The sequence below is a fragment of the Pteropus vampyrus genome, unplaced genomic scaffold, assembly GCF_000151845.1.
Source record: "Pteropus vampyrus isolate Shadow unplaced genomic scaffold, Pvam_2.0 Scaffold12, whole genome shotgun sequence".
Classification (NCBI taxonomy): Eukaryota; Metazoa; Chordata; class Mammalia; order Chiroptera; family Pteropodidae; genus Pteropus; species Pteropus vampyrus.
Window position 1 is genome coordinate 10,598,988 of NW_011888793.1, and position 26,518 is coordinate 10,625,505.

The 26,518-nt window shown below is 34.1% G+C and overlaps 1 protein-coding gene across 2 annotated transcripts in view; it reads left to right on the plus strand.

Annotated features, from left to right (window-relative positions):
• Positions 1-26,518, plus strand: part of SERPINI1 (serpin family I member 1) — a 65,757-nt gene that overhangs the window by 35,226 nt on the left and 4,013 nt on the right. For both annotated transcript variants that reach the window (XM_011380024.2, XM_023524591.1), the window contains exons 2-6: positions 4,863-5,130; positions 6,188-6,418; positions 8,002-8,196; positions 9,662-9,866; positions 16,362-16,459. In XM_011380024.2, the coding sequence (XP_011378326.1) occupies positions 4,881-5,130; positions 6,188-6,418; positions 8,002-8,196; positions 9,662-9,866; positions 16,362-16,459 (979 nt within the window). In that variant the 5' untranslated portion in view covers positions 4,863-4,880. The remainder of the gene's footprint in view (positions 1-4,862; positions 5,131-6,187; positions 6,419-8,001; positions 8,197-9,661; positions 9,867-16,361; positions 16,460-26,518) is intronic.

The window sequence follows — 26,518 nt, forward strand, 5'->3', positions numbered from 1 at the left end:
CAGCTCAACTACTTCTGTCTTTTCTAGCACAAAATCGTTATCTATTACTATTCTAGTGCTGCAGCCTCTTGTTTTTTATGTAAAGGCATTTTATTCAGTAGCTTAAAAATAATGAATCTACAAAGCATGCTCTATGTGAGAGGAACTCATTTTAGAATGTATCATGATTAATGGTGGGACCCTGGCATTTTGTAGACTAATGTTAATACAGTAACATTTGGGTAGCACCTTTTGTGATTTTTCAAAGTGGTGTACTTGTTTGCTAATGCATCCCATGTCCAGCATTGCATAATGCCAGCATTAATGACAGTGCCACTTCGTCAGGCTGGAAAGATAGTCTCAGACTCAATAAGGAAACACTTTATCAAAAGGAATAAAAAATGGAAATGAGGTACTACCTGTGGGCTCAGATTAAATTACTCTTGAGAATTTAGAAACAATAGCTTCTCTTGCTGTTCTTTCTAATGCAGCATTGCAGTCCTTTACATCTCATGCTTTATTAATTCAACAAATATTTATTTGTCACCTACCGTGTATAGTGCATTAGGTTCTTATTCTGATTATCTTAAGATATACAAAAATGAACGTACTTCCATTTGTGCTTTCACAAAGTCTAGGAAAAGAGATGATGCATGTGTAGAATTACCTGTAATGGAAGCAGTGTTATGTGCTCTGGTAGAGATAAAATGTGCCATGATTTCAGAAGAGAGAAATTGCTCTTTTAACTGAAGAACCAGGAGAGTACTCATGAAGGAAATGGAAGTGGAGCAGAACCTGGAGGAATGGTTGAGATTTGAAAATATGGAACCAGGTTGAAGTAGCTTCAGAAAAAGAACTGTACAAGCCAGCAACAGAAGGAAATTCTGGGACATGTATTACCAGAAGGAGTCTGGCTAGAATTGCAGGATTCATAAAGGAGAGTTGTGGGTAGTAAGTTATGCCTGTTCACAGTCCAGTGAATTATGTTTGAGACTAAGATTTTGAGCTTTCATCTAGAGGGAGATCCTGGAGTTTTATAAATATAGAAATACCTATTCATAACAGTACATCAAGACAATTCATTTGAAGTGTATGTATATGTTGGATTGAAGAGGGTAGTAACTAGGGTTCAGGGAATGGCTGAGAGCTATTAGTGAAGTCCTTGAGAATGCATTAAAAGTAAGAACTGTTAGTATAGCCATGGTAATGACCATGGATGATGGATAGGTGGTGTCAGGGTCGCAATATGGAATAAGTGTTGACAGTTTATTGAACATAAGGGAAAACAAGATCGATTTTGATGTTTAAAAAAAAAGAATGGGGTTAATTGATAAGACAGAGTCCTGTTTGAGCCACCTTAGATTTGAAATGCTGGCAAGGGTCAAAGACTAAATCTCCCAAGAACAATTTGCAATACTCGTCAGAAATTAAGATAAAAATAAAGCCAGAGTTAGAATTTCATTTATTTGGGAATAACATGATAGGAATAATAGTTGAAGTATCTTTGCTTTGAGAGAAGTTCACCAGCAGGAGTGAAAAGAACATTATGGAGAAAAGAAGACCAGGAACAGATCCATGGAGAACACCTACACATAGAAGGTAGAAGGTAGAAAGAAAATCTTCCCCTCTCTCCCGGAAAAAAAATACTTGAAAGAGTAGACAGAGGCAGCAGAATTGAAGCGGGGCAGGGATCAAGGATGGAGTAGGTGGGATCAGAAAGACTGGACCAGGCTAGCAGAGGTCATTTTGCTTGTCCACTGGAAATCTAGCCTTCAAAAGGAGAAAAGATTACTTAACTATAGATATATATGCTTCCAGAGCAGGCTTCTTTAAATCTTTACTGAGGAGTTTCCTAATATGACCTATTCCCACCACTCAGCCATCCTACTCCTAATTTCCTCGTAGAATATATAAATCAGTGGGCAGCTGCTCACTTCCCTGGGATGAGCCCCTCTCACAAACATGGGTGCTCTTTCCAGGACTCCTCTAGAAGCCCAAAGATACATTAGTAGTTTTGGCATCTCTTTTCCACAGTAAGGGAATTCTGCCAAGCTGAAGGTCCATCAAACATTGCTTCCTTTTTGTATCTGGACCATCTACTGTAGCCAGGGGTTTCTAACCTGAAGCCAGTGACTATCATGGCCAGTGAATGCAGTGTTCTGTTATCTGTGTGCATGCATTTTTCAGAAGACATGATTTACCCTTCTGATTCTTATGAGTCTCTTTTCTTAAATAGATAAGAACCATTGTAATAGATCATACTCTTACATAGTGATGTGAGTTCCTTGAGGATAAGAGCCTGTCCTTATAAATTTTGTTATTTTCATGGTACCTCTATCAATCTTAATTGAATGAAGAACTAATGGTGCTATATTTGATGGGCCAACAGGAATGATAAAACACTCATTTTGGCTCAATAGCCTCTTACTTGACTTAGCAAATGTATGTAACTAGGAAACATGTTTTCTAACTTATCTAATGTCCTTTATTAGTATAACTTGTAGTTTAAAGATGACACATGATCTCATTTATTTCTTTAATATTAATGCAGAATAGAGATTAGTATCTTCATTTCAAGAATGAGAAAGCTACAACCGAGAAAATCCATATGACTTGCTGAGCATCATACATCATATATTTGCTATTACTATTATCTCATGGTAAATTCATTTGTTAATAAAAATGCCCATGAAAATAATAGACTTGGCTTTGTTTCCTGGAATTCTTATTAGTTGGTAGTAAGTTGGTTTTTGTTTTACATGAATGAAATCTTTTTATTAGCCTGAAATTTGATACTCATGTTAAATGCACTGGTTTCCAAATAGCTGTATTATTGAATGACAGATGCTACTATCATATAGTGACTTTAATTTCTTGGTCTTATACTAGATAACATTAAATGATAGTAATGAGGTCCAGATTTGGGTATTTTAGGGTGGAAGTTAAGACAGCATATCTGACAGCAGTATAGTGTCACGATTAAGAGTACAGTCTTTTGGATCTCACTTGGATTCCAAAGTTCCCCTAAACAGTATTCCATCCTAAGTATTAAATCCTGGATATGTTTTAAGTTGTCTGTCCACTTAAAAGTGTCCCTATTAAGTTTCCATCTGAATCTAAAAAGAGAAAATTCATCTCTCCTACTTCTACATTTCCTGGAGTTCTCTAGAGTAGAAAAGGAAGAGAGAATCCCACAGCAACCTCTCGTGGATGGCCAGAGTCAGCAGACTAGCATGGCAGCTGTGCTCTCTTGGCACCTGACTTCTGTCCCAAGGCTTCTGTTCCAATGTGGTATGCTTGACAGATGCTGTTCTGTAGCAGTGCACTTGATCTCCCTGCAGCAACCAGCCTTTGCCTCCTCACAGCCTGGGTCATGAGCATCCATATTTACACACAGGCTGACCTTACCTACCTAAACACGCGAGTAATATTAAAAGCTTAATACAAAAGGGGGTGGGCAGAAACTTAGAACTTCTTAGTCAAAAAACTAATACCTAAAACTGAACCCTAAAATGTGGATGACTTACAAAATGGCCAGGCAGTTCTCTGAAATTGGAATTAAAAATATTACAGGAATGATTAGGAAGTTGTGACTCAAAAGCCTGTTGGAAACACACTGCTCTTAAGTGTGTATACACTCTGTTAACTGAGTAATGGGGACTGTTAGTGTACTATACTAATTAAAATACAATTTTCCAAATGTGTTTGCTCAACATCAATTTACATGTTTTTCACATGTTTTAATGATGATTTTTTAAAAATATCAAAAACAAGCTACTTATTTGTTTAAATAAGCAGTTTAGCTTTCCGATGCCTACAGTGACAAAGAATAAAGATATAGGAAAAGAGGGAATCCTGTCCCCAGTGCATCCCCAGCTAGACAGGCTGTCTGTGGAGAGACAGGGCTTTTGAAACACTGGTGTGCCAGGAGGCAGAAATATTATTCAGAGATATCTAGGCACTGACACTGCTTTTTCTTTCCAAGAGAAAACAGTTCAAGAACCAGATGAACTTGATATTTAGAAATATTCATCCAAGTAGAACTGCCAGTTTGTTGGTATAAACTGACATGGTAACATAATCCAGAATTTAAAAGGACAGTGTTGTAGGTTTCTCTCTGCTCAGATTGGCCCTGGGAGCAGCAGCCTCATAGGGAACTGATGTGTAAGGGAAAACCACACAAGGCGTGCTAAATCTGCCTCTTTCTCTGGGGTTACCATTTCCTGTGGTTTCTGCAGCCTGAGCTGAATAAACTGGTGCTCATAGAAGGCGTGTCTGATCTTTCCCACCAGTTAATAGCCCAGCTGCATGATGCATTAATTTTTATCAATTGTAGTAAATAGATAAGGTGGCATTTTCTAATACCTAACTTCACTAGTTCATCTTAAACTCTATAAATATCTTTTGATTTTCAGTATAGCTGTCCTAGACCTATGTAGTTTAGTATAAGCTAGAATAAACTGTTTCAAAATCATAAAAATTTATATGGCTAGGCTATGAAAAATTGATAAATTAGCCTCGACAAACATGACCTATAATTATTTGTTGTGTATGTATCTGTACATACTCTTAACTCCATGAAAGTGGGGCCCAGGGCTATCTTGTGCTGCGGAGTAACCTCAGAACTTAGCAATAGTATTTGTTCATTTGACTATTAATTGACTTTTTAAAAATAGGACTTCCAATATATCCTTTGGGCTTTTGTTACAGAGATATTAACACTGTATATGTTTAAAAACTTTTGGTTTGCTTTACAACTTTGCCAAGAAATAATTCATATGTATATATATATGTATATATATCCTTGTATACATATATGTTTCACTGTTCACTCAGTTTCTCTGGGGCAGTTAAAAATTAATATGCAAATTATTGTTTTCCAGGCTTGAAACTATTCCAACATGGCTTTTCTTGGACTCCTCTCTTTGCTGGTTCTGCAAAGTTTGGCTTTAGGGGCCACTTCCCCTGATGAAACCATCACTGAGTTGTCAGTGAATATGTATAATCATCTTCGAGCCACTGGGGAAGATGAAAATATTCTTTTCTCTCCATTAAGCATCACCCTTGCAATGGGAATGATGGAACTTGGGGCCCAAGGCTCTACCCTGAAAGAAATCCGTCATTCAATGGGATATGACAGTCTGAAAAACGGTAAGTGTGCTTCAGTTTGATTTCTCAGGATGCTTTGACTTTAACTTTCAACTCAGTTATGTTGTCTTCTGCCAGAGGCAGCATTATTGACAGAGGGTGAGAAAGTAATCTTATTGAAATGGTATGGCTTGGAGAAGCATTAGGAAACCCAGGAAAGGTGTTAATTCCTGTTTTATCCCTGGCTGAGTTAATCTATGAAAAATGTATTATTTTTATTATTTATTATTTTATTATTATTATTTAAATAAACTTCGCTGTGGTAAACAAAAGCAAACATGGTTCTTGCCCTGATGGAGTTTCTAGTCTAGAGGGAGAGACATACATTAATCAATCAATTATCACACAAACAAATGAAAAATTACAACTGTGATTAGTGCTACAATGAAAAGCAACATGATTCTCTAAGAATATCAGAAATTTTTCCTTAAAATCAACTATGTCTTCATTGTTTAAATAGCATCAAAAAATTTTTTTAATGTTGTGCAACTATGAAATTATATGTATTGGAGAAAATTTTAAGCCTAAAGATATCTTGTAGTCACTTTGACATGATAAAAGATTTCTGTTTTAATGTTTCTAATATACATGTGAATTAACTCTAAAAAGTTAAGAACTAATACAATCTCTAATAGATTTTCTAGTTATAAGGTTAAAAATGTCTAGTAAAAATAAATTTAGATAATTTGATTTTTAAACTAGATAATTGAACTTAATTCTTATTCCTGATAAACATAAAATAAGACTAATTTAATGAAAGTAACCTAAGTACTTTGAAGGAAAACCCAAAACTCTTTATAGATTTTACCAATATATCAATTAAAATGAAAAATAATATCAGTCGATAATATTAAGCTACAAAAAAGTTAAAATTTTATTATCTGGAAATTGCCTAAATATTAGAACCTCCTCACCATGTCACTCTGGGGAATAAGCTAGTGCTCTCCCCTTGGGCCTCTTTTCTATTCATCCCCATGCTGTGTTTTTACTGCTTCTTCACCTTCCTGGATCTTTCGCTGTGTTTGTTCCATTAATGAACTTATTCTTTGTCATTTTGCAGGTGAAGAATTTTCTTTCATGAAGGATTTTTCTAACATGGTAACTGCTGAAGAGAGCCAGTATGTGATGAAAATTGCCAATTCCCTCTTCGTGCAAAATGGATTTCATGTCAATGATGAGTTTTTGCAAATGATGAAAAAATATTTTAATGCAGAAGTAAATCATGTGGACTTCAGTCAAAATATTGCTGTGGCCAACCACATCAATAAGTGGGTGGAGAATAACACAAATAGTATGTCATTTGGTTCTTTGCTTTCTTGAATAGCTTAGGTTTAATTCTCTCTAACTTCTGAAATTATTTTTCCCCACATTCCTTTTGCATGTTGAATGTTGGATAGCATTTAGTTGAGTAGCTAATAATTATTTTGTATAGCTTAAAGTCTTTTTAGAAGCATTGTTTATGAATAAACATTTGATAAAGCAGTTAACTCTTTTGGTATGTATTGAATTTTGGCACTGATAAACTAGTCTGCTCTCCAGTTGATAAGTTTCTTCTGTATAGTAATTTTAGTTACTATATGGAATCTTGCTTGAGCTAATTATTTGATAAATTAGACACTAATTAAAATGGCAGTTGGTGGCTCTTATAATTAAAACAGAATAAGAATTAAAAGTCAGAGTGTAAATATTTGTTGGCTTTTAAACCACAGAACTTGACTGGTAATCAAAAAATTGTATAGGCTTCCTTTAAAAAAGAGTAGCCCATTTTAAGGCAATTAAATGGAGAGAAATTAGAAAGATGCATTAATTTTAAATTTTATTTCGAATTCATAAGTTTTAAATGTATTTAAGTTTTCCAAATGTTTCGTATTTTATCATTTTATTTTCCAATTTTACCACAAAAGTAATTAAAATTAGAATCTAGAAAATGAGACCGAATTGAAAGTAGATTACTTCAACAGTTCATTAGATTAATTTATATTGTCAGACTCCCAAAATAATATTAATTTAATCTAATAAGTTTTATGTTGGAACAACAGGAACAAGAAAATCTTATGTCCTATAATCTTCAAAATGCTGAAGTACTTTCTTAAGCAGCTACAGAAGTACTATGATTAATAAGAGAATACAGAGCAAAATATTGTCCTGTCATTTTCACTGTGAGATGATGTTCCACTATAATCATTTTCACGAGATCACTTTTTTAACTATGAGATTGGAATGTAGGATAAAGGAAACTTACCTATTTTTTTTTTTTTTTTAGCATTCAAAGAATAAATAAAAAATAATCATCTACCTGGAATAGATTGAATTATTAAAAACTGTTTCCAAACTCTTTTTAAACATTTAACAATCAAAATAGATTTGGAAAGGAACTTTTCAAATGATAGAAGATAAGGCATCATGAGTTAGATTAGCTTTCATTAATCTGTTTTCATCTAATCAAAACAGTTGTTATATTTGGTAGAAAGATATCTAGTATACATGGGGGGGGATTTTGAATTGGATAGCATTTTAATCATGTAACATTGTTCAAGTATAAACTTAGAATAGTTTGAGTGCTTACTCTGTGTTAAGAGTTTTATATAAATCATTGCACTAGAAAGGGGTGAACCCTGAGAGTCTGTTGTATGTGGTTATATAGTTTGTTCAACTTTCAAGATGCTACTAGTGTTATTTTAGGTAGTGTGGGTATCTAAGATGCCTTTAATCTATAATTATGTGTGTATGTATAACTTTTCCTTTGAAAGTAAGATCTTTTTAATTTATATTGTAAATTTGATAATAGTAGTTTTTCTGGATCACTCTATCAGATGGTTCCCTTTCACCTTCCAATTTAATTTGAATTTTCATTCATTTATTTTTCTTGAATAGGTTTGTTGAAAGATTTGGTATCCCCAAGGGATTTTGACACTGTCACTCATTTGGCCCTCATCAATGCTGTCTATTTCAAGGGGAACTGGAAGTCACAATTTAGACCAGAAAACACTAGAACCTTTTCCTTCACTAAAGATGATGAAAGTGAAGTCCAAATTCCAATGATGTATCAACAAGGAGAATTTTATTATGGTAAGACATTTTGGCTTATATTTCTCTCTCCTTGCAATATATCAACAAATTTCTAAGAAAGAACATGAAATATTCATTACTTAAATTTCTTGTCAATCTAGTTTGGGCTATAACTTCCTTGGCTCCATTTTTAAAGGCCTCTAATTAGATCCTGAATGAATATTATGTGCGTTGACAGCTTTCCAATATATTTCTTTAATTTATAAATTTAATCACACCTGCAGAGTGGCTCTTATTCATATGAAAATACCTGACCGTGTATAAGTACACTGAGTTACTATAAAAAGTCATTGGCTTTGGGGTGGTTTTCATTGAACCATATGTTCTACCCAGCTCTTGATTTGGATTCCTCACAACTTTTTGAATTACAATTATTTCTTTAAAATTTTGCTTTCAGATTTGCATATGTATGGTCAGATATAATTATTCATTCATAGTTTCATTTATTGAGGGTCTATAATTTGTGATACCACTCAATAACCTTGGCATTATTTTCAAAAATGTTTCATTGAACTTTTCAGAAGTTTTGGGTGTTAATCCTTCCTATACACTATATTGAACTGTAATAGTTTGTTGTCATAAGCAGAAATGTAATTATAAGCTAAGTATATGTTAGTAGTTTTTTCTATTTAAAAATGCATTGTAAAATTAAAGATTATAATCAAAGTTAATCAAATTAACAGTTAAAATAAGAAAAGGAAACACCAATTTATTTGAGAACCAAAATATTTAATGTGATGTGTATATTGTGAAAGATCTAGATCAATTATAGGAAAATATTCATAACAAAAAATATTCATTACTTTTTTTTAATGGCGGAAATTTTAAAGTAGTAACAGGAACATTTGTTTTAAAGACTTTTTAATTTTTTTGAAAGCCTAGTCAATTTAGCTAAGTTCATAGCACACAAAGCCAATTATCTAATTTACCTAATTACCTAATTTGAAGATCGTAATCACCACAACTATACTAGATAACTATTGTAGAACACAATAGATTTCATTTTGGCTGTGCTACCTTTGCTTCAAAATTTTTATCTGTGGTATTAATAGAGTACCAAGTATTACATGGGCAATTTTGCCGCTCTTAGAAATCAGGTGGATATTGCTAAATGTGATTTATATCCAACTTAGATCCAGGACTTTATTTTCTAACCAGAACTTTTCATTGTTTCTAATAACATCCTTTAAGTCTATATTCATTTGTAGTATCATTTAAAAATGAATGAGTAAATCTAAAGAACATGTTATTACAAATGCGAAATAATTCTGGGGATTCTAAAATAAAATAAATTCTGCAGGGCTGAGAATTCACTTGAATTTCAAGGTCTATTTTTAAATAAACCTTCTTTTTCTCAGATGCCTAAATTTCTTCTATACACTATTTTGAAAAAAAGTTATAACAAATTTAAACCTTTTATTTAAGGTTTGATTTGGGCCTTTTATCCCATTTCTTTTCTTTTCAGGGGAATTTAGTGATGGCTCCAATGAAGCTGGTGGTATCTACCAAGTCCTGGAAATACCATATGAGGGAGATGAGATAAGTATGATGCTGGTATTGTCCAGACAGGAAGTTCCACTGGCCACTCTGGAGCCATTGGTCAAAGTACAGCTGATTGAAGAATGGGCAAATTCAGTGAAGAAACAAAAAGTGGAAGTGTACCTGCCCAGGTGAGACTTCCTTGGATGACATGGAGAGAAGGATATCAATGAAGGTTCTGACCCAGAAAAACTCTTGCCACTATTTTTGAATTTGAAGTCTTGTGCTAGTCTTCTCTTCCTCTTGCTCCTCTTTCCTCTCTTCCTTCTCTTTCTCCTCCTTCTCCTTCTCCCTTTCCTCCTCCCCTCCCCATTCTCCTCTTCCTCCTTCTTCTCCTCTTTTTAATACTCTTTTATACTCACATGGTCCTTCCCAGAGACACAAGCTCACTTATTGATTCATTCTGTACTATTTACCAAGACCTCATTTCAGTTATGAATCAATACCCTTAGTTTCATTTTAGAAGATTTTCCAACAGATTGGCTCTTGATATCATTTACATTGACAGTCTTCTGTATTTCATTAATATTTAAAGTTGATTATAGCTGGAAAAATAATCTCTGACTTTGTTGGGAAAAGTGCAAGCAAGTCATTGTGCTAGGTGCAACCATTAATAAGCAGGAAAAAGCTTAAAATTTTCCCTGTGGCTGAAAAATATATAATCCATGCAGAGCCTTGATGTTCTGACTACCATTCTCTTCCTCAACCCTACCTCTGGTCATATAGCACATCAGACATTTTGTAGCATGTACTATCTGTGTACATATAATTATGCCACAGACATCATACTCTTTTTATGCCCCTGGGTCTCTATGTATGTTTTTTGCATTGGCCTAAAATGCCTTCCTCACATTACTTTGCCAGATTTATTTACTTAGACTTTAGGGTACAGCTTTGGCACCAATTCTAGGAAGCCTTTCATGAATCCCCTGATGGAGCAGGTGATTCTCATTTTGGCCTCAACTTACGCACCTCCCTATTATGACAATGCATTTATGTTACCACCCACAATGAAATTAATCTTTTATAGGTCTTGCTTTTCTTCTGTAATTTCTTTCAGAGTCAGATCTCTCCCCCATAATAGAGACGTGATAAGTATGCAAAACCAAATCCTACGAATATATTTATTCTTCCTTGAATATCTTAAAACCTTATAGGGGAGCTAGACCAGTAAACACAAACAAGTTTATAAATATAGTGTGTAAATTCTGAGCTAAAAACAAGACACAAATAAACAACAGATAAACGTGTGTGTGGAAGTACAGTTCTAACAGTCATTCCACATTAAGAAAAATTATACAAAGACTATTAATTAATATGAACTTTGAAAGATGATAAATAAGACATTAGTATTAATGGAATTGCTAAAACTTATTTATATTCTAATTTTAGACATTAACATTTAAAAATTACATCTTATATAAATGCTTATTTTTCCAAAAAATTTGCTTACATTAATGGAGATCTATTTGGAACTGTTGATGGTTTTGACATAATATATATATGTGTTATATTAGTGTTACATAGCCATAATATATAACTACACATAATATATAGACATGCATTTCTCAGTCTACATACAAAAGTTAAGATAATTATACTCTAAATGGTTTATTTTTTTCTTTTTGGCTAAAATATTAAGCTTGTATAACTTTCCATTATAATACATTTATATGGAAAGATTCCACTATAAGTCTATTTTCGAGGAGAGGTAGCTAATGACTGTAACAAATAAAGCAAAGACTTTTTTTTTAAATATATAATTGACATCTACATACTTAATATATAGACAATGTATCTTAATTCTAAAAGATTTTCTTTTAAACCTTAGCAGTTAAATTTAAATAACTATATCAGATCTAAACTGTCATCCAGGGACCTTTTATCATTATTTTTGTATTTCCCTTGCATTTGTAATGAATTCCTTTTGATAATATGAAAAATTCAGTACAGTATTAATATTCCCTTATTAAATATTATGCATTAAGTGCAGCATCTCCAAATGCTCCAATTCTGTGAAAATGCAAAGTGATTTAGGAGTATTTTAACAGAATTCTAAATGAATGCTTAATAAGGATCACATTCACTAGAAGATGTGGCCTCCAGGTCTTATCCACTGAGAAAATGAACGTTGCAGCAGAATAAAATTAATTTTTCATATTCTAAGAGATACTTTTCAATTATGAAATAGCTTAGCTTGCTTGCTCATATTAATGCCTGTTACTAAACTAGGCACCATTAATTACCATGTGTCCATTTCCCTAGGAGTTGCATGAACTTTGCCTCTGTATGGCTAATGCATAGAGAGGGAGGCTAAAAGCTAGATAAGATAAATTTGGTTTCTCTTTTCAAGAGATTGACTGTTTTCAAGTACTTGTGTGTCAGTAATAATCAATGGGAAGCTATCCCGCGCGCCCCCCCCCCCTTCATTTTACAGCATTAGGATCCACAAAATTTTCATTGAGGGTAATGATTTATGTAACCTAATTTTAGCAAAGGTAAAAATGGTATAATAGTTGTGTTCTAGGTTTACTCAGTGTCTATCTTAAATGATTTGTAAAGTTTTATTTATATGGCGATTATTACCTGAAAATGGCAACTTCACATTTCTGTAATTTGACCAATTCTTGTCTTGCTTGACAGGTAATTTTACTTTCTATTGTACTAGATTTTATACAAATAGCTTTAAAATGCTTTCATTAAGAAGAATAGAGCATGGGGAGGAGAGGGACAAGGGTCAATGACTTTTGTATTTTTGTTATTTTTTCTCCCTGAACAATAAATCCTACAGGAATCAGAAGCTGAATTGAAATTGTATTTTCATACAAAATATAAGAATATATTCAGGAGAGAATAAGATTGCTATACCTATATGATATAACCAAATCTAGTGAAATACCTCAAGGTTTACGCACAATCAACATCTCTTAGATTTAAATGAGATTGTCGGATATTCTTCCAATTTATCCATGGTGGGAAAAATAGTTTGGCTAACATATAAAATATATATAATCTAAAAAGCACTTCAAAATAATACCTGGCACAGAGTAAGCATCATTTAAGTGTTATCTGTAATTACTATTATTGTTTATTTTACAATGTATATTTTAAGTCCTAGTATTTATCTTGTGTTAATCTAGGAGTACTTTTATATATACTTTTCTGTAGATAGGATTATTTTAAACCTGGTTGTGATGAACATTAACCTCTTAGTTATATACTCTGGCATGTTAGTCTTTACTGATACATCTTAGGTATAAGAAGTATTTTCTAAAATCAAAATCAAATATCTTAATACATGGAAGGCAGAGGTACCAGGCTGTAACATCTTAGGTATAAGAAGAATTTTCTAAAATCAAAATCAAATATCGTAATACTTGGAAGGCAGAGGAACCAGGCTGTAGTATCTTCCACTCTGCTTTTGTAGTCTCGGATTTATGATTTGTGATCAGAGTGCTAGAAATCAAAGAATACAAAATGGTTCTCTGTTTTGTAAACAGAAAGAATACTATTATTTTGAAACAATTGTCTACTAATAAATCACTTCAGTTTCATGTTTGTAAAAGAAAACAAATCCACAAGCCATCAGATTTTGTTCTTTAGCATGAACGTTTTTTATTAGGTTTTTCAACAAAGGTTTTACTTGGTTTCTTAATGGCTTATAAATTTTATAAATTTCCTTAAAGGAAATTTTCTAACTTTTGCTCCACACATCTACCTAGTCTCTCTCCAATGCTCCTGCCCTCTACATACCTCTTCAACTTATTCAGATAAAAAGTTGAAAATACATGATCACATTGTATGTCTTTATTAAAGCAGGAATGCTTTGGGGTTTAAAAAAAGCAGTGTTGTGGCCTTTTTTTTTTTTTTTAATTCAGTAGGTGAAACATAAAATCTGCCTGTAGTTTGTTTTCAAATAAACCATTGTTAGAATTATAGTGATTAGTATTGAGGGCGGGGATAAAGGGGGTGGGGGTGGGGGAGGCGTGGCTTTGCAGTCAGAAAGACTTTAGTTCATGTCTTTATTCTACCACCTACTAGCTGTGTGACTACGACAAGTTGCTTAGCTTTTTTGAACTTCAGTTGTTCTTTTGTGGAATAGAGGTAATACCTATCTCATAGGAATATTTGATAGTATCATAGAGATGATTAAATGAGATAATTTACATAGTGCCTGGGACATAGTGAGCACTCAGTATATGGGAGATAATAATGATCATTTATATTAATATAGTCTATATTAAGAGGAAAGCGATAGTAATGGTGCTAGCTATTTTTCAATAGTTTGGTACATAAAAAAAGACTAGGAATGAATAAGTGGAAATTGTTTACGTCCTGTCTAACATAACAAACACTATCATTGATACTTAGCTTTTATTTCACTTCAGACTTTATGTTTTGTCCTGTTCCAGATGCTACAGATATTGAAAAGAAAAAGACACTAGATTTGACTAGCTTACGGTTAACGTAGCAGGGATTAATGCAGCTATTTAATTAAATTACTCCACTGCTACTGATATGCAAATATATAGCACCTTACAGTCTATAATAATGTGAATGTTATACATAACTGCAATATAATAAGCACTATTAACAGTGTCTTCCCTTTACTTCATGCCTAAGACTTTTAGAAATCTTATTTAATCCCCTCAACAATAGTATGAAGTGGGTATTATTATCACTATTTTCCATATGCCAAAACTGAAGTTCAGAAATTAAGGAATGTGCCCAAGTTTAATCCATTCGCACCTAAACGACCAGTATGAAACAAACCAAATTGCTTTTAATAAGTAAAAAGAATCCCCTACTGATATCTTCCTTTATTTTCTTAGTTTAGGTAGATTAGCATATACATCATACTACACGGACCCATATCCCTATTCTGTCACTTATTAGCTATTTTACCTCCTCAAGTTATTATTTCATCTTTATGTCCCTCAGTTTCTTCTTCTATTAACTAAGGATAATTATAATACCTGCCTCAAAAGGCTGTGATGTTTATTAAATCAATCTGGTTTTTTTTTTCCTACTCTTGGAACAGTTCCTGGTATGTAGTAAGCTCCATATTAGTGACCAAAAAATAAATTAACAATAATAATAATAAAGTACAATAATAAAGTACATACAAAAACACCTTAATCAAGCCATTGAATGTATTCTCCAAGACATTCCATATTTTCCTGCTGATCTCCCATTTCTAATTTCATAATCAATATCTGCTTTTTATAGAAAACAAAATAAACAATGTAAAGTCTAAGTTAAAGTGTGAGATGTAGGTAAAATTTAGTACTTGCTATGTTTGCTATCCATTTCCTCATCTGTTGGTCATATTTTTCCATAAACATGAACCCACTAAAACTATTTTCCCCTGATTGTTTCTCTTGGTGTCTGAGCTTATTTATAGCAATCATTCCCTTGTCATTCTTTAAAAGCCAGATATCAGAAATTATGCTAATATAACGTTTAGTGACTATCACTGACTTAGCTCTTTTAACAACACAGCCATTGCCTAAAAATTTATGATCTGTAATGATCAGGAGGCAACATCTTAGCAAAAAAGGAAACAATTAGTTCTAGCCAGTTGTTTTCACTTTTTATAAAAAGTAAAAAACCTTTTGCTTTTAAAAAATGCATGTGTTTGTTAATGCAGCCATGTTTGTTCCATACCTTTACTAGAAAGATGGGTGGTATAATTCATTACTTTGGGAGATATTCCATTTAGGAGCAATCTGGCTTTCCGTTGATGCCATTTTTTAAAATTAAGATTCTGTTTATAGCCACTGTAGTTATTTTTATTTAAGGTTTTAAATACTCTTTTATTTCTTCTTACAAAAGTGAGGCACATTTACATATAATAATTTTCAAAGTCCATTAAGACAAAAAATAAAGATTTACTATTTTATTTTAAAAAAACTACTATAATTATAAAAGTGCATCATTTTTAAGATGTAATATTCAACTTACTTTCATTGATTAACAGTTTTTTTGTTAGTGGTAGCATCTGCTGTCGCAAGAACAGGCTTATATTCTAGAGGTTAATATAACCATGAATATATATATATATATTTTTTTTAATGTGATAGTTTTTATGTTTCCGTTGTTTGAGTTGTATGGAGTTAAAATGTTGGTCATAGTAATCGTGCAGCAAAATTTCTTAAATACTCCTTTCCATAGAGTGGAAAGTTAACCAGGATACTAAGAAGAGAATGAAATAACTTGAGTGAATATATGATTAATCATTACCAGCTTAAAAAATCAAATATATGACTAGGTCAAAAGATTTTGAAAGCTATCAATTTACAAGTTTTACAAAGTACTGTGGTAATGATTCTTGATCTCAAATCTTATTTACTCCACCATATATTATGATTTCGTGTCCATTTTATATATTTTTCCTACTTAATTTAGTACTGTCATATCATTCCTTTGATTTCCCCTCTTTTTACAAGCACAATCAAATACTACTTGTAGTCAAAAGCCAGTTTTAGCATAATTTATCCTCTATAAAACAGACTTTTAAAATCAGCATATCTAACATTTTATTCTTGTCCCAGGTAACAAGATGCTGTAACTAAATTCATTGAAAATGTTATAACTACAAATTTTTTTCCCTATGTGTTCTCCAGGTTCACAGTGGAACAGGAAATTGATTTAAAACATGTTTTGAAGACTCTTGGAATAACTGAAGTTTTCATCAAAAATGCAAATTTGACAGCTTTATCTGGTAGGAAATAAACACCAATTTTAAAAAATGTTATTCCATAAAAGCTTTTAAAAGTGATGATGTTGAATCTTCTATTTTTTATGGATTTCTAAGGTAAAACATAGTTATCATTTGCCACTTAAATATAACAAATATATTTAATTCCTACAAGAGAAACTATAAATACAGTCATAACATTAAGCTTATATTATTCTGGTCCATGTCTTATCTTCGGTATTAGATTATATTCTCCAGACCTGTCTTATACATATTTTAACTCCCTATCCCACCATGCCTTGTAGATAATCAGTAAATGTGTTAATTGAATATCTCAATATGTCAGGTTACAATAAATCATATAGGAAAAGAAGAAGGAAGGGAGGATGCTATGAGAACTAGGCACTCTTTAAAAGAATACCTGTTGAGATGATATAAATATTATTCTAAGTCTTCAGTAAAAAAGCAGTGGTTTTGAAGAAGTACTTTCAAAATATACCTGGCATATGGGTGTTGAGTAATTTATTTTAAATGCTGCAAGAAAAAAAATTCAGTTAAATTATTTGATTCAGATGCCCCAATTTGTTCAGGGTAAAAATTATAATATATTAGTAGCATTGAAGTGCTTAGAATATGTAAAATCATTTTGGAAATATTTTTAAACAGCTAACCCCGAGACATTTGTCATTGATGTAATGTACCTGTGAGTTTAAGGCTCAGTCAGCTTACATAATGATTATTTTCTATCATTTTTATAGAACCCAGAAAATGAACTGTTTTTTGAAGAGATAAAGTCAAATATATATCAAGATAAAAGAAACTCAACATGTAAGGCCTCTTTATATGCAATTTATTGAATCCAATTCTCCAGCTAGAGAGAGCTGAGGTGATAGAAGATTCCTTAGCAGTTCATGAGTTACAGGAGAGAATTTAGTTTTCCTCACCTAAAATAGCAGCCTATAGAAAATCAGACTGACCAAATGATAGCTTGTAAACTGGGATTTTGAGGGCTCATAGACTGAATTCAGGGACATGGATGCTGCCATCTCTAAAATTGCATATAGGGGTGTGTGTACACAGACACAAATGAAAGAGACAGACAGACAGGGTGGAGGTAGCATGGTCATAGCTTTCAATAAATTCTCAAAGCATCTACAATCAAAAAAGGCCTCATCCTACCAGATTTATGACTGAGCAGATTGTTTTCTAAGCAGCACTCAGCTTCCAGCAATGAGATGATACTGATGTACTTGATACCACAACTTCCACCCCTCATTTCGAGAGCTTACATCACAAAACATGAGGAGAGCTATTCTAAATGCCTACTCTATAAATGTTCCTGTCCACACTAAGAAATAAATTTTCCTTGAATAAATATTTTCATGACTCACATCAGACAACTAAGGCTTTGAACTCTTCAGTGAGATAGTCAATAAAGTAAGACTGGTAGAGATTCCAAAGGTAATGTGTACCTTTATATATGAGTCAGAAATACATTCATGGCTCAAGCAAAGTATAATTTAGTTTCTGTACTCCCTTTTTTAGGAACTGTGAGAATCTGTCTACCATGCTGGCCAAATTCCAACTGGATAATTACATTCTGCTTTCTTACCATGGATCTATTTTCAGTTTGATTAGAGATTCATTCCTTACTGTCTCACCCAAACATGTAGTCAGTTATTTTACACACAGAGACTATTTGCTGCTTTTCAGTCCTCAGGGAGTAGCACTGCAGTGGCAAATCAATTATTGTGGTCATTGTAGCTTAATATTTTTTACATATCTAGAAGGTTTTTCAGGTGCTATTTAATTGCTTTTACTATGTACAGAGACAATAGAACATATATATTTTGAATGCAGATGGTTTGGAGACTAGAAATCACACAGTAGGATCTTTCAGAGTTTGTATAGTCTATATGCGAAGTCTCTGTTTGTTTGATCAAACCTCCATCACAATTTCATCCTTCTCAGTGTCCTGCTCCCAGCTGCATTTCCAGTACCTGGCACGGGCTGACACATAATTGGCACAGAGTAGATGTCCATTAAACGATAAAATGAGGGAGCTAAGGAGAGAAGAGGTTTCCCTGCGACCACCTTATACATTACATTTCTTGGACCATTTACTTTTTAAAACATCAATAGGAATAAGGATTGGCCGTCCTCAAACATTACCCAATTCAGGTCTTCAGGATAACATGATGAAAGATCTAAATCCAACCTCTCAAGCTTTCAGTGAGAATTCTTTGATTCTTAAATTCTTAGTTTTGCCAGTCTTGGTAGCCCCAGCATACCAGGCACCCCAACTAACACTTCTTTATTCTCCTCCCTCCCTCTCATTCTTTCTTTCTCTTTCTCTCTCTCTCTCTCTCTCTCTCTCTCTCTCTCTCTCTCTCTCTCTCACACACACACACACACACTAATGTATGAATCATTCATTCAAAAACTATCTAGTAATACAACTATAATACTTGCCTCTATGCTTCCTCTAAATTCAATATCATTTATTCCCCGCATCATTTACTTGAGCACCATCTATTCTGCCTTAGATGGTTGGTATCCCTTTCACATGTCTAGTTTTTGTCTCTCCAAATATGATTAAAGTGTCTATGACACTTAGTAATCTCCCACAAGTACCCAGGAAAGATATTAGCATGTATTGTTTGGTTATTACTTTCTGTTTTAATGAGAATTTCATAGTGTTTCAGATATACAACATAAATTATACTCAATGCTATGTCTCTTTTTTTCATTTCACAACTCATTGAGGGGCAGTTAGTGGGAACAAAGTTCTATGTTGTAAAAATAAAGAAATGATTAAAATATCATACTTATCATACTTTCTCTAAAGAACTTTACAGACTTATGGGGAGAATGACATAAATACCTGGATTTAATAAAAAAAGAACGATGGAAATGTTTTATTGGCACTGTGGTTCTCACCAGGACAATTATGCCTTCCAGAGGACATTTGGCAATAGCTGGAAACCTTTTGGTTGTCACAACTGGGGAGTGCCTCTGGTATAGAGGGCCGGAGTAGCTTTCTACATCTGTGTGATCTACACTGCACAGGACAGCCCCCACAACAAAGAATTATATAGCTCAAAATGTCAATAGCTATGAGAAACCCTGTACTAGAGAAAGCATTGTGGAATCAGAGAGGAAAAAAAAAAATCAAGGAATAAAATGGGAGCATATTGGGCCCAACAACGAAGGAAGAGAATATAAGTATATATTTAAGTTTTTAAATGCATAGAATATTTAAAAACATATTAGGAAATAATAGCAGTGGTTGTCTTTAGAATACGGGACAGAGGCTCTTACATAAGAGAGGAGTTTTTGTTTCATATACCACTGCATACAGTTTGGAATTTTACCTTGTGTATGTATTATTTCTTCAACTCAAATTCTTAAAAACTGGGAAACAATTTTAAAATAATATTATTAGTAAATTTCATAAATTTGAAAGCACCCAGAAAACAATTAGATGCTATAGTGATGTTGCTGCATTCTTAAATTGTGTTATAAAATTGTTATCTTCCTTCAAAAATAGCAAATGTGATTTAATAGTGGACCAAAATGAAAACAAAAACAAAAAAATCCTGCTTCACATTCTTCTGCTTCTGGAAAAAGAGTGACTTGAGAATTCTTTGCTAAGTAAGACCTTTTGAATCCACTCTTTTATTTTCTATTTCATGGCATCCAGCTTCATTTCAGACTCCCATTACTGCTGCCCTAGACTATTTCAATAGCCTCCTAAATGGTTTTCAATTTCTCTTTCATTTAATGTCTTATCTACCACTTATCTACTACTGCCAAGATTAATCACCTTAAAACTCACTCTCAGATCACTCTAGTTCCTGTTCAAGGCTTCCCTTCAGCCTGCTGTCCACTGCAGGGCATTCAGACCTCGGCTCCCTCTGCAGGGCATTCAGACCTCGGCTCCCTCTAGCCTTAACTCTGGCTAATTCCTTATACACAGCTTGAGTTCCAGCCAAACCAAACACTCCCCCTATACCACACATCTCCCCAGCTCACATCTTAATGAAATCTCTCCCACCCACAATACCTATAGAACTGAGCCTCAGCTCTAATATCTCCAACTTTATCAAGCTGTCATGCATACAACAACCAGAAATAATGACTCTAAATTCTACAATATTTTGTACTTCTTATGCCACACATCACATCTGATCTTATAATATCATGATTTATGCATCAGATAACCCCTGCCAGAATTTAAATTTCCCAAATATTGATCCTCATGTGTGTATAGAAAGCACCCAGCACCACTTTACACCTAATACTCACTGAATGAATGAACAAGATGAGGTGCTCTATATTTATTGTATTTGTTTTTCATCTCAATTTGATGTCCATTGCTTTGATTCTATATTTCATTAACATAAAACATAGTGAAGACTCATACAATAAACATGGAATCTAGAGAGTGCTGAGAATTATTTTCTTCTCAAGCTGGATTTAAAATGTTCATCTAGTTGCAATGAGGATCCTGTTATAGAGTAGGGCAATTTTTGTAATGGAAATGAATGACTGTCAGTATTTGGATTAATAGATAATCTTCTTGGAAGGTGTAAGGAGAAGGAGAAAGTGAGCATTAAATCCTTCAGCATAAAGTATGAGCTTTAATAAAGGAGCCAATAAAATAAAGGAGTTAAGAAGATATAGCAAAAGCCATATCCAGGTCAGACTCAAGTGCTTAGATTTATGCTGGACTGACTGTTACATCCTGCCCTTGTTTGTTCTCTTTCTCCTTGCACCTGGAAGCCAGAGGGCTGTATTTCTCTTCCAGTGCCATAATTCCATTTCTGTTCCTGCGTTCTTGCTGGAACTATTGCAACAGTTAATAAACTTGATCTTCCTGCCCCTAACCTTTTGCTCATCCAATTCACCCTTTACAACTGCTGCCACATGTGTCTTCTAAAATCAAAGCAGTCATTTTCTGTTACCTCCGGACAAAGCCCAGCTCTCTAGCATCATGGTCCAAGCTCTTAAGATAAGGCACATCCCCTGACACCCTTCACCTTCTCATAGCCCAATTGCATCTCAGGTCATCTCCTCTGTGTCTCTCACTTTGCATCTATAATCCTTTGCTTGGAATGCCCTTGCTCCCTTCTCTGATGTTCACCCTGCTAGTTATTCTTCAAGAACCAGCACAAATGTCACCGCTTCCTTCCCCTGATAACTCTCCCTTTCTAGATGATTTACTTTGCCTCATCCAGACTCTCATAGTGCAAAGGTATCACATATTTTACTTTTTCCTTAGAAATTTTTGTTCACATATGTGTCTCTGACCGCAGAGCTCTTCAGAAGCAGGGACTGTGTCATAGACGTTTCTCTGTTCTCAGAGCCCAGCACTGTGTGGGGAATGGGATAGATGCTGGTTGGGTGCGTGCCATGAGGAAATGGTGCTGAGTCTTGCCTTGCTCCAAGTGTGGGGGCATCTCTCATATTTCCAGTCTTCCTCACTCCCCATGCTTCTTCCATACAGGCCTTATTTTGGGTCCTCAAACACACCTGGCTTGTATCTACCTCTGCACTAGCTTCCCTACCATCAGAAGCACTCCTGAGATCTTTCTGTGACTGGCTCCTTTCTATATTCTATAGGTCTCAGTTCAAATGGACATTCTCAAACATGCTTTTCCTCACAGCTTACGTCAAGTAGCTCCTCTTCCTTGTTCTAGTTACCATCCACCACATCACCTTCTTTTATTTCTTAATTACACTTACCACACTCTGAAACTTTGGTCATTTTGACTTGCTTTTCTATTGTCCTGATTATTTAATGTCTGATTTCCACCATTAGGAAGGAATTATTTAGTACACCATGGTATACCCAGCACATCAACTATGTTTTGCTCATTGGAGGTGCTTAGTACATTAGTAAATGAATGAATGAATGAATGAATGCATATTTACTGGTCTATAATAAAATCTATCCAGAGAAACAAACAAACAAACAAACAAACACACACACACACTATTTCTACCTTGAAGGAGCTCAAATTCTAGAAACCTTTCTGTAATGGGTGGGACTGAAGCTAAAAATATTTTAGCAGCTCAAGTACAGAGCCTCTTTTGGTATTCCAGGGTTCTGTTATGGAACTCTCTTCATTTTGTTATTTTAAGCATGTCCTTGTTGATGCAGAAATCTATTTAAATTGGCTATGTTTAGGAACAGTGCCACAAAGGAAGTAATGGCATCCACTTGCTTGATGGCCATCCTGCCAGCATTATGTTAATCACAGATATTTAGAGCCTTTGGTTCCCTGCACAATACCTCATACAAACAAGGTACTTGATAAATATTTGCTCAGTGACTGAATGAATGAATGCCTAAGTATTTTGCCTTGCTTTCTTTAGAAGAGCTTGAATTATTGCCCAGCTCTTCTCTAGGGAACATAGGATTTGCTGGCCCCGTTCCCATCTTATCAGTATGAAAAGCCTGGCTCCATGCTGCCCGGAGGATAGTAGGACCAGTCATTTGGCAGCAATGTCTGCTGTAACCAGAAAGAGAAGACTGCTCGGGGCCAGAGTATGGATTTTTTTTTTTTTTTTTTTTGATAGCTCTGTCTGCCTTTGATGTATTTATTTTCTTTTTTAGAGAATAGTTAACTTTTCTCTAACCACTAAGACAAGCTCATCAGTGTAAAATAATGCTCCTTAATTTTCCTCACATTCTGATTCAACAAACATCTGAGTGCAAATTTGGTGCCTGGCAGTGTGCAAAGAATTGATAGAAGATAAATAGGACAGGCAAGGTCCGGGCCCTCCAGTAAGTGTATGGCCTAGCAGGAAAGATGGCTTCATTGACGCGTAATTACATGACGATAAGCAACATTAGAGGGCAAGCATAGGAAGCTATGAACTTGCTTGTATCCCTTTCTAAAATTTGATGACAATAGACACGTTCTTGATTAAACCACTTTTGGCTTATATTTTATTTTAACGTGACTGCTTGAAGTTTGCCCCAAAAGAAAATAAGCATTTTTTTTCCTCATTATCTGTGATGTGATTTCTTCTTCATTACATTTTCTTCTACATGTAAATCCAAAGGAGTATATAAGGTTTTTCTTGAAGGTTAAGCGCCCCAAGGTCTTTGCTGTCCATCACATAGCAGTTAATCACCCCTGGAAGTTGGAACATTGGATTGGATTTTTATTTTGCTGTCTTTGAAATCTGTATGATGACACAGGTCTGTTGGCTCCCATTCCCTTTGCTCATCTGCTCAATTAGATTTTTAAATCTTTTAGTGTATGGTCTTTGCATTCCTTCACTCTCTGGTGCTGTTCATCAATTTTCCCAGAGCATTTACTTTTGATTAATGTCATATGTTTTATTTATTACAAGAATAAACTTTATAGCTATAATTGTGAACAGAATTGTGGTCATGGTGTCTGCTCGAGAGTGACAACATCCAAAGTCTTACAATGTGAAATAGCTGACCCCTTTCAATCAACAATTAATAAATTTCTGTGGACTGGGTCACATACTGGAAAATTACATATTACCAGGAGATACCCTCTACTTAGCATAGTTCATTTATTAGGCCTGCTGAATGCCAGAAGCCAGGGGTACTAAGGGGAATGACACAATCCTTGTTTTAAGGAAGTTGACAGTTCGGGAAGAGAGAGATCAATACAAATATGATATATTATTAAAGGCTTCAATAGAATTAGATCCTGGATTCAGTGGGAGACAGTAGTCAGTTCTACTTTAGCGGGGGATAGGAATCAGAGGAGAGCAGGAAAGGCCTGATAGGCCTCAAAGCTCAGCCTTAAAAGTATATTAGGTATCTGACTGTACAACAAGGATTAAGGAAGTTTCTGGGAAGCAATAAAATGCAGTATGTTCAGGCTATTGCAGTTCAAATAAACTGGAGCCTAGTGTAGGAAGTGAAGAATGCTAAGCGAATGAAGCATGGAGTTCCTCTTATTGCAGAATGAGCACTACACAGGATGTGATATTCTGAAGGAGAGATGGAAGGCAGAGCAAGAAGGAGAGGGGAATAAAAGGTTTTAAGTAGGGCAGTGGCTTAAATTGGTTTTTATTTGATAAGATCATCTCAGAGGAAGGTTTAATGTGAACTCAAGATTGATAGAGCTATTCTCAACAGTGATGTCATGACATACTGTGACATCCCTTAAAACTCATTTTAAAAAAGTATTTGTGTATCTTGCTGGGTTTAATTTTCTGATTTAAAAAAGAAAAACTTTTATTTTCATATTAATAGATGATTTAGTTAATGATTTTTGTACTTAGACTGCCCTTGTTCAATTTTAATAGCAAAATAAGACTACCTATAGATGACTTAGATTATTTTTATTCTTTTTCTAGAGTCTAGAATGGTTTTGTAACAGAAATTTCTATCTGTTCTTTAAAGGTTTGGTTAAAATTATCCAGAAAATCATCTAGGCTTGGAGTCTTTAGTTTTGAGGGGAAGTTTTTGTCAACTGATTCAATTAGTATTTAAATGGTTACTGGATTACTTAGATCTATTTTTTTCATTGGTTCAACTTATAATTTATACATTTCTATAAAAGTGTCCAGTTGATGGTAAGCCTATTCATTTTCAAAGTTATCTGCATAAAGAAGCACAAGAATCTTTTGGAGGAGATGAAAATATTCTGTATCTTATTTGTGGTGCTGGGCTCACAGGTATATACATCTATCAGAACTTACCAAACTATATTGTATAGAGATACAGTTTATAGTAAATAAATTATACCTCATAAAGTTGGTTAACATTTATCTGCAGAAAATTATGCATAGAATTTTTTTGTGATTTAAAAAAATTTCCTTCTGTATCTTTAGATATGTTCTTTTTTGTCTTAATATTGTTTGTCTGGGCAATTGCTCTTTCTACTTCATGCATCTTGTTAAAGGTTTGTCCATTTCATTATCTTTTGAATAACTGGCTCTCTGGAAAGAATCCTCAGCATCCTTGCTTTCTTGATCTTTCTGCTACAGTACCTTGCAGTATACCTTCCAAGCACCATATTGTGTGGGTAAATGAAAGCATATGAAAGGATAGGTGACTAAAGGAGGGTACACTTGAGGGCAGAGGCCAGAGATGAAAGGATGAAATTCCTTCTTTCAAGGTACTTAGTACTGCCAGCTTGTCAGGCTCAGGAGCTATTGAAGGTGGTTTCCTCTGTGCTAATTGATGTGGCTGAAATATCATTTGGTGTCTTTGAAAACTCCCCTAAGAATATTTGAAGAGGGCTTAGCTGGCAATGTGGATACTCATCACCCCTTAGGAACTGGGTTCTGTCACTTTTGCATTCAAGGCCATAATATTAGCTCTTGGTGGATGACCTTCCCTTAACTGTCAGACTAATGAAAATGGGCAGCAGAGTCTGAAAATAATATAGCATCAATTAACTACTAAATAGTAGATATATTTTACTGTCTTGGAATTCATGTGTTTGTTTTGCCAACTAAATATATTTGACTAGTTATAAATGCAATTTACATTTTTCCTTTTATTTGTTAAAAAAACTAGTCTTCTGGTTTTGAGGGAGCTAATTATACTTAATTGTTTAATGTAAAGTCTTTATTACTTTTTATTTTTCTTCTAGTCATAAAATGCATTCAAGAAGAAAATGTCATATTATGTAAAATGGACTATTTCATAATGCAATGCTTATATCTGAATACTAAATATGAGCTGAGGAAGTAATATCCCTATTAAAAGAATATTTAGAGATGCCTCTCAGTTGTCTTGGGACTCATTCAAAATAAGCAGGTGCTGTGCAACAGATGTACCAAAAATGTTGAACATCATTCCCTATCCATATAAGATAATTATGTGTTTTTGAAAACTTGAAAGGAAAACTTATGCTTAGGAAGTCTTACTGAGCAGCCTAATGGGAAATCAATTGTGCTTTTACAGAATGGTGCTGGGCATCAGCAACAAAGTTATTTATCTTAAATTTGAATTAGACCTCCTGGAATTGGAAAAAAGTATGGAGGGTACAAATTTGAGTAAACCATCTTGCTTCCTGTGCTATCTTTCGTTCTTTCTTTCTTTCTTTCTTTCTTTCTTTCTTTCTTTCTTTCTTT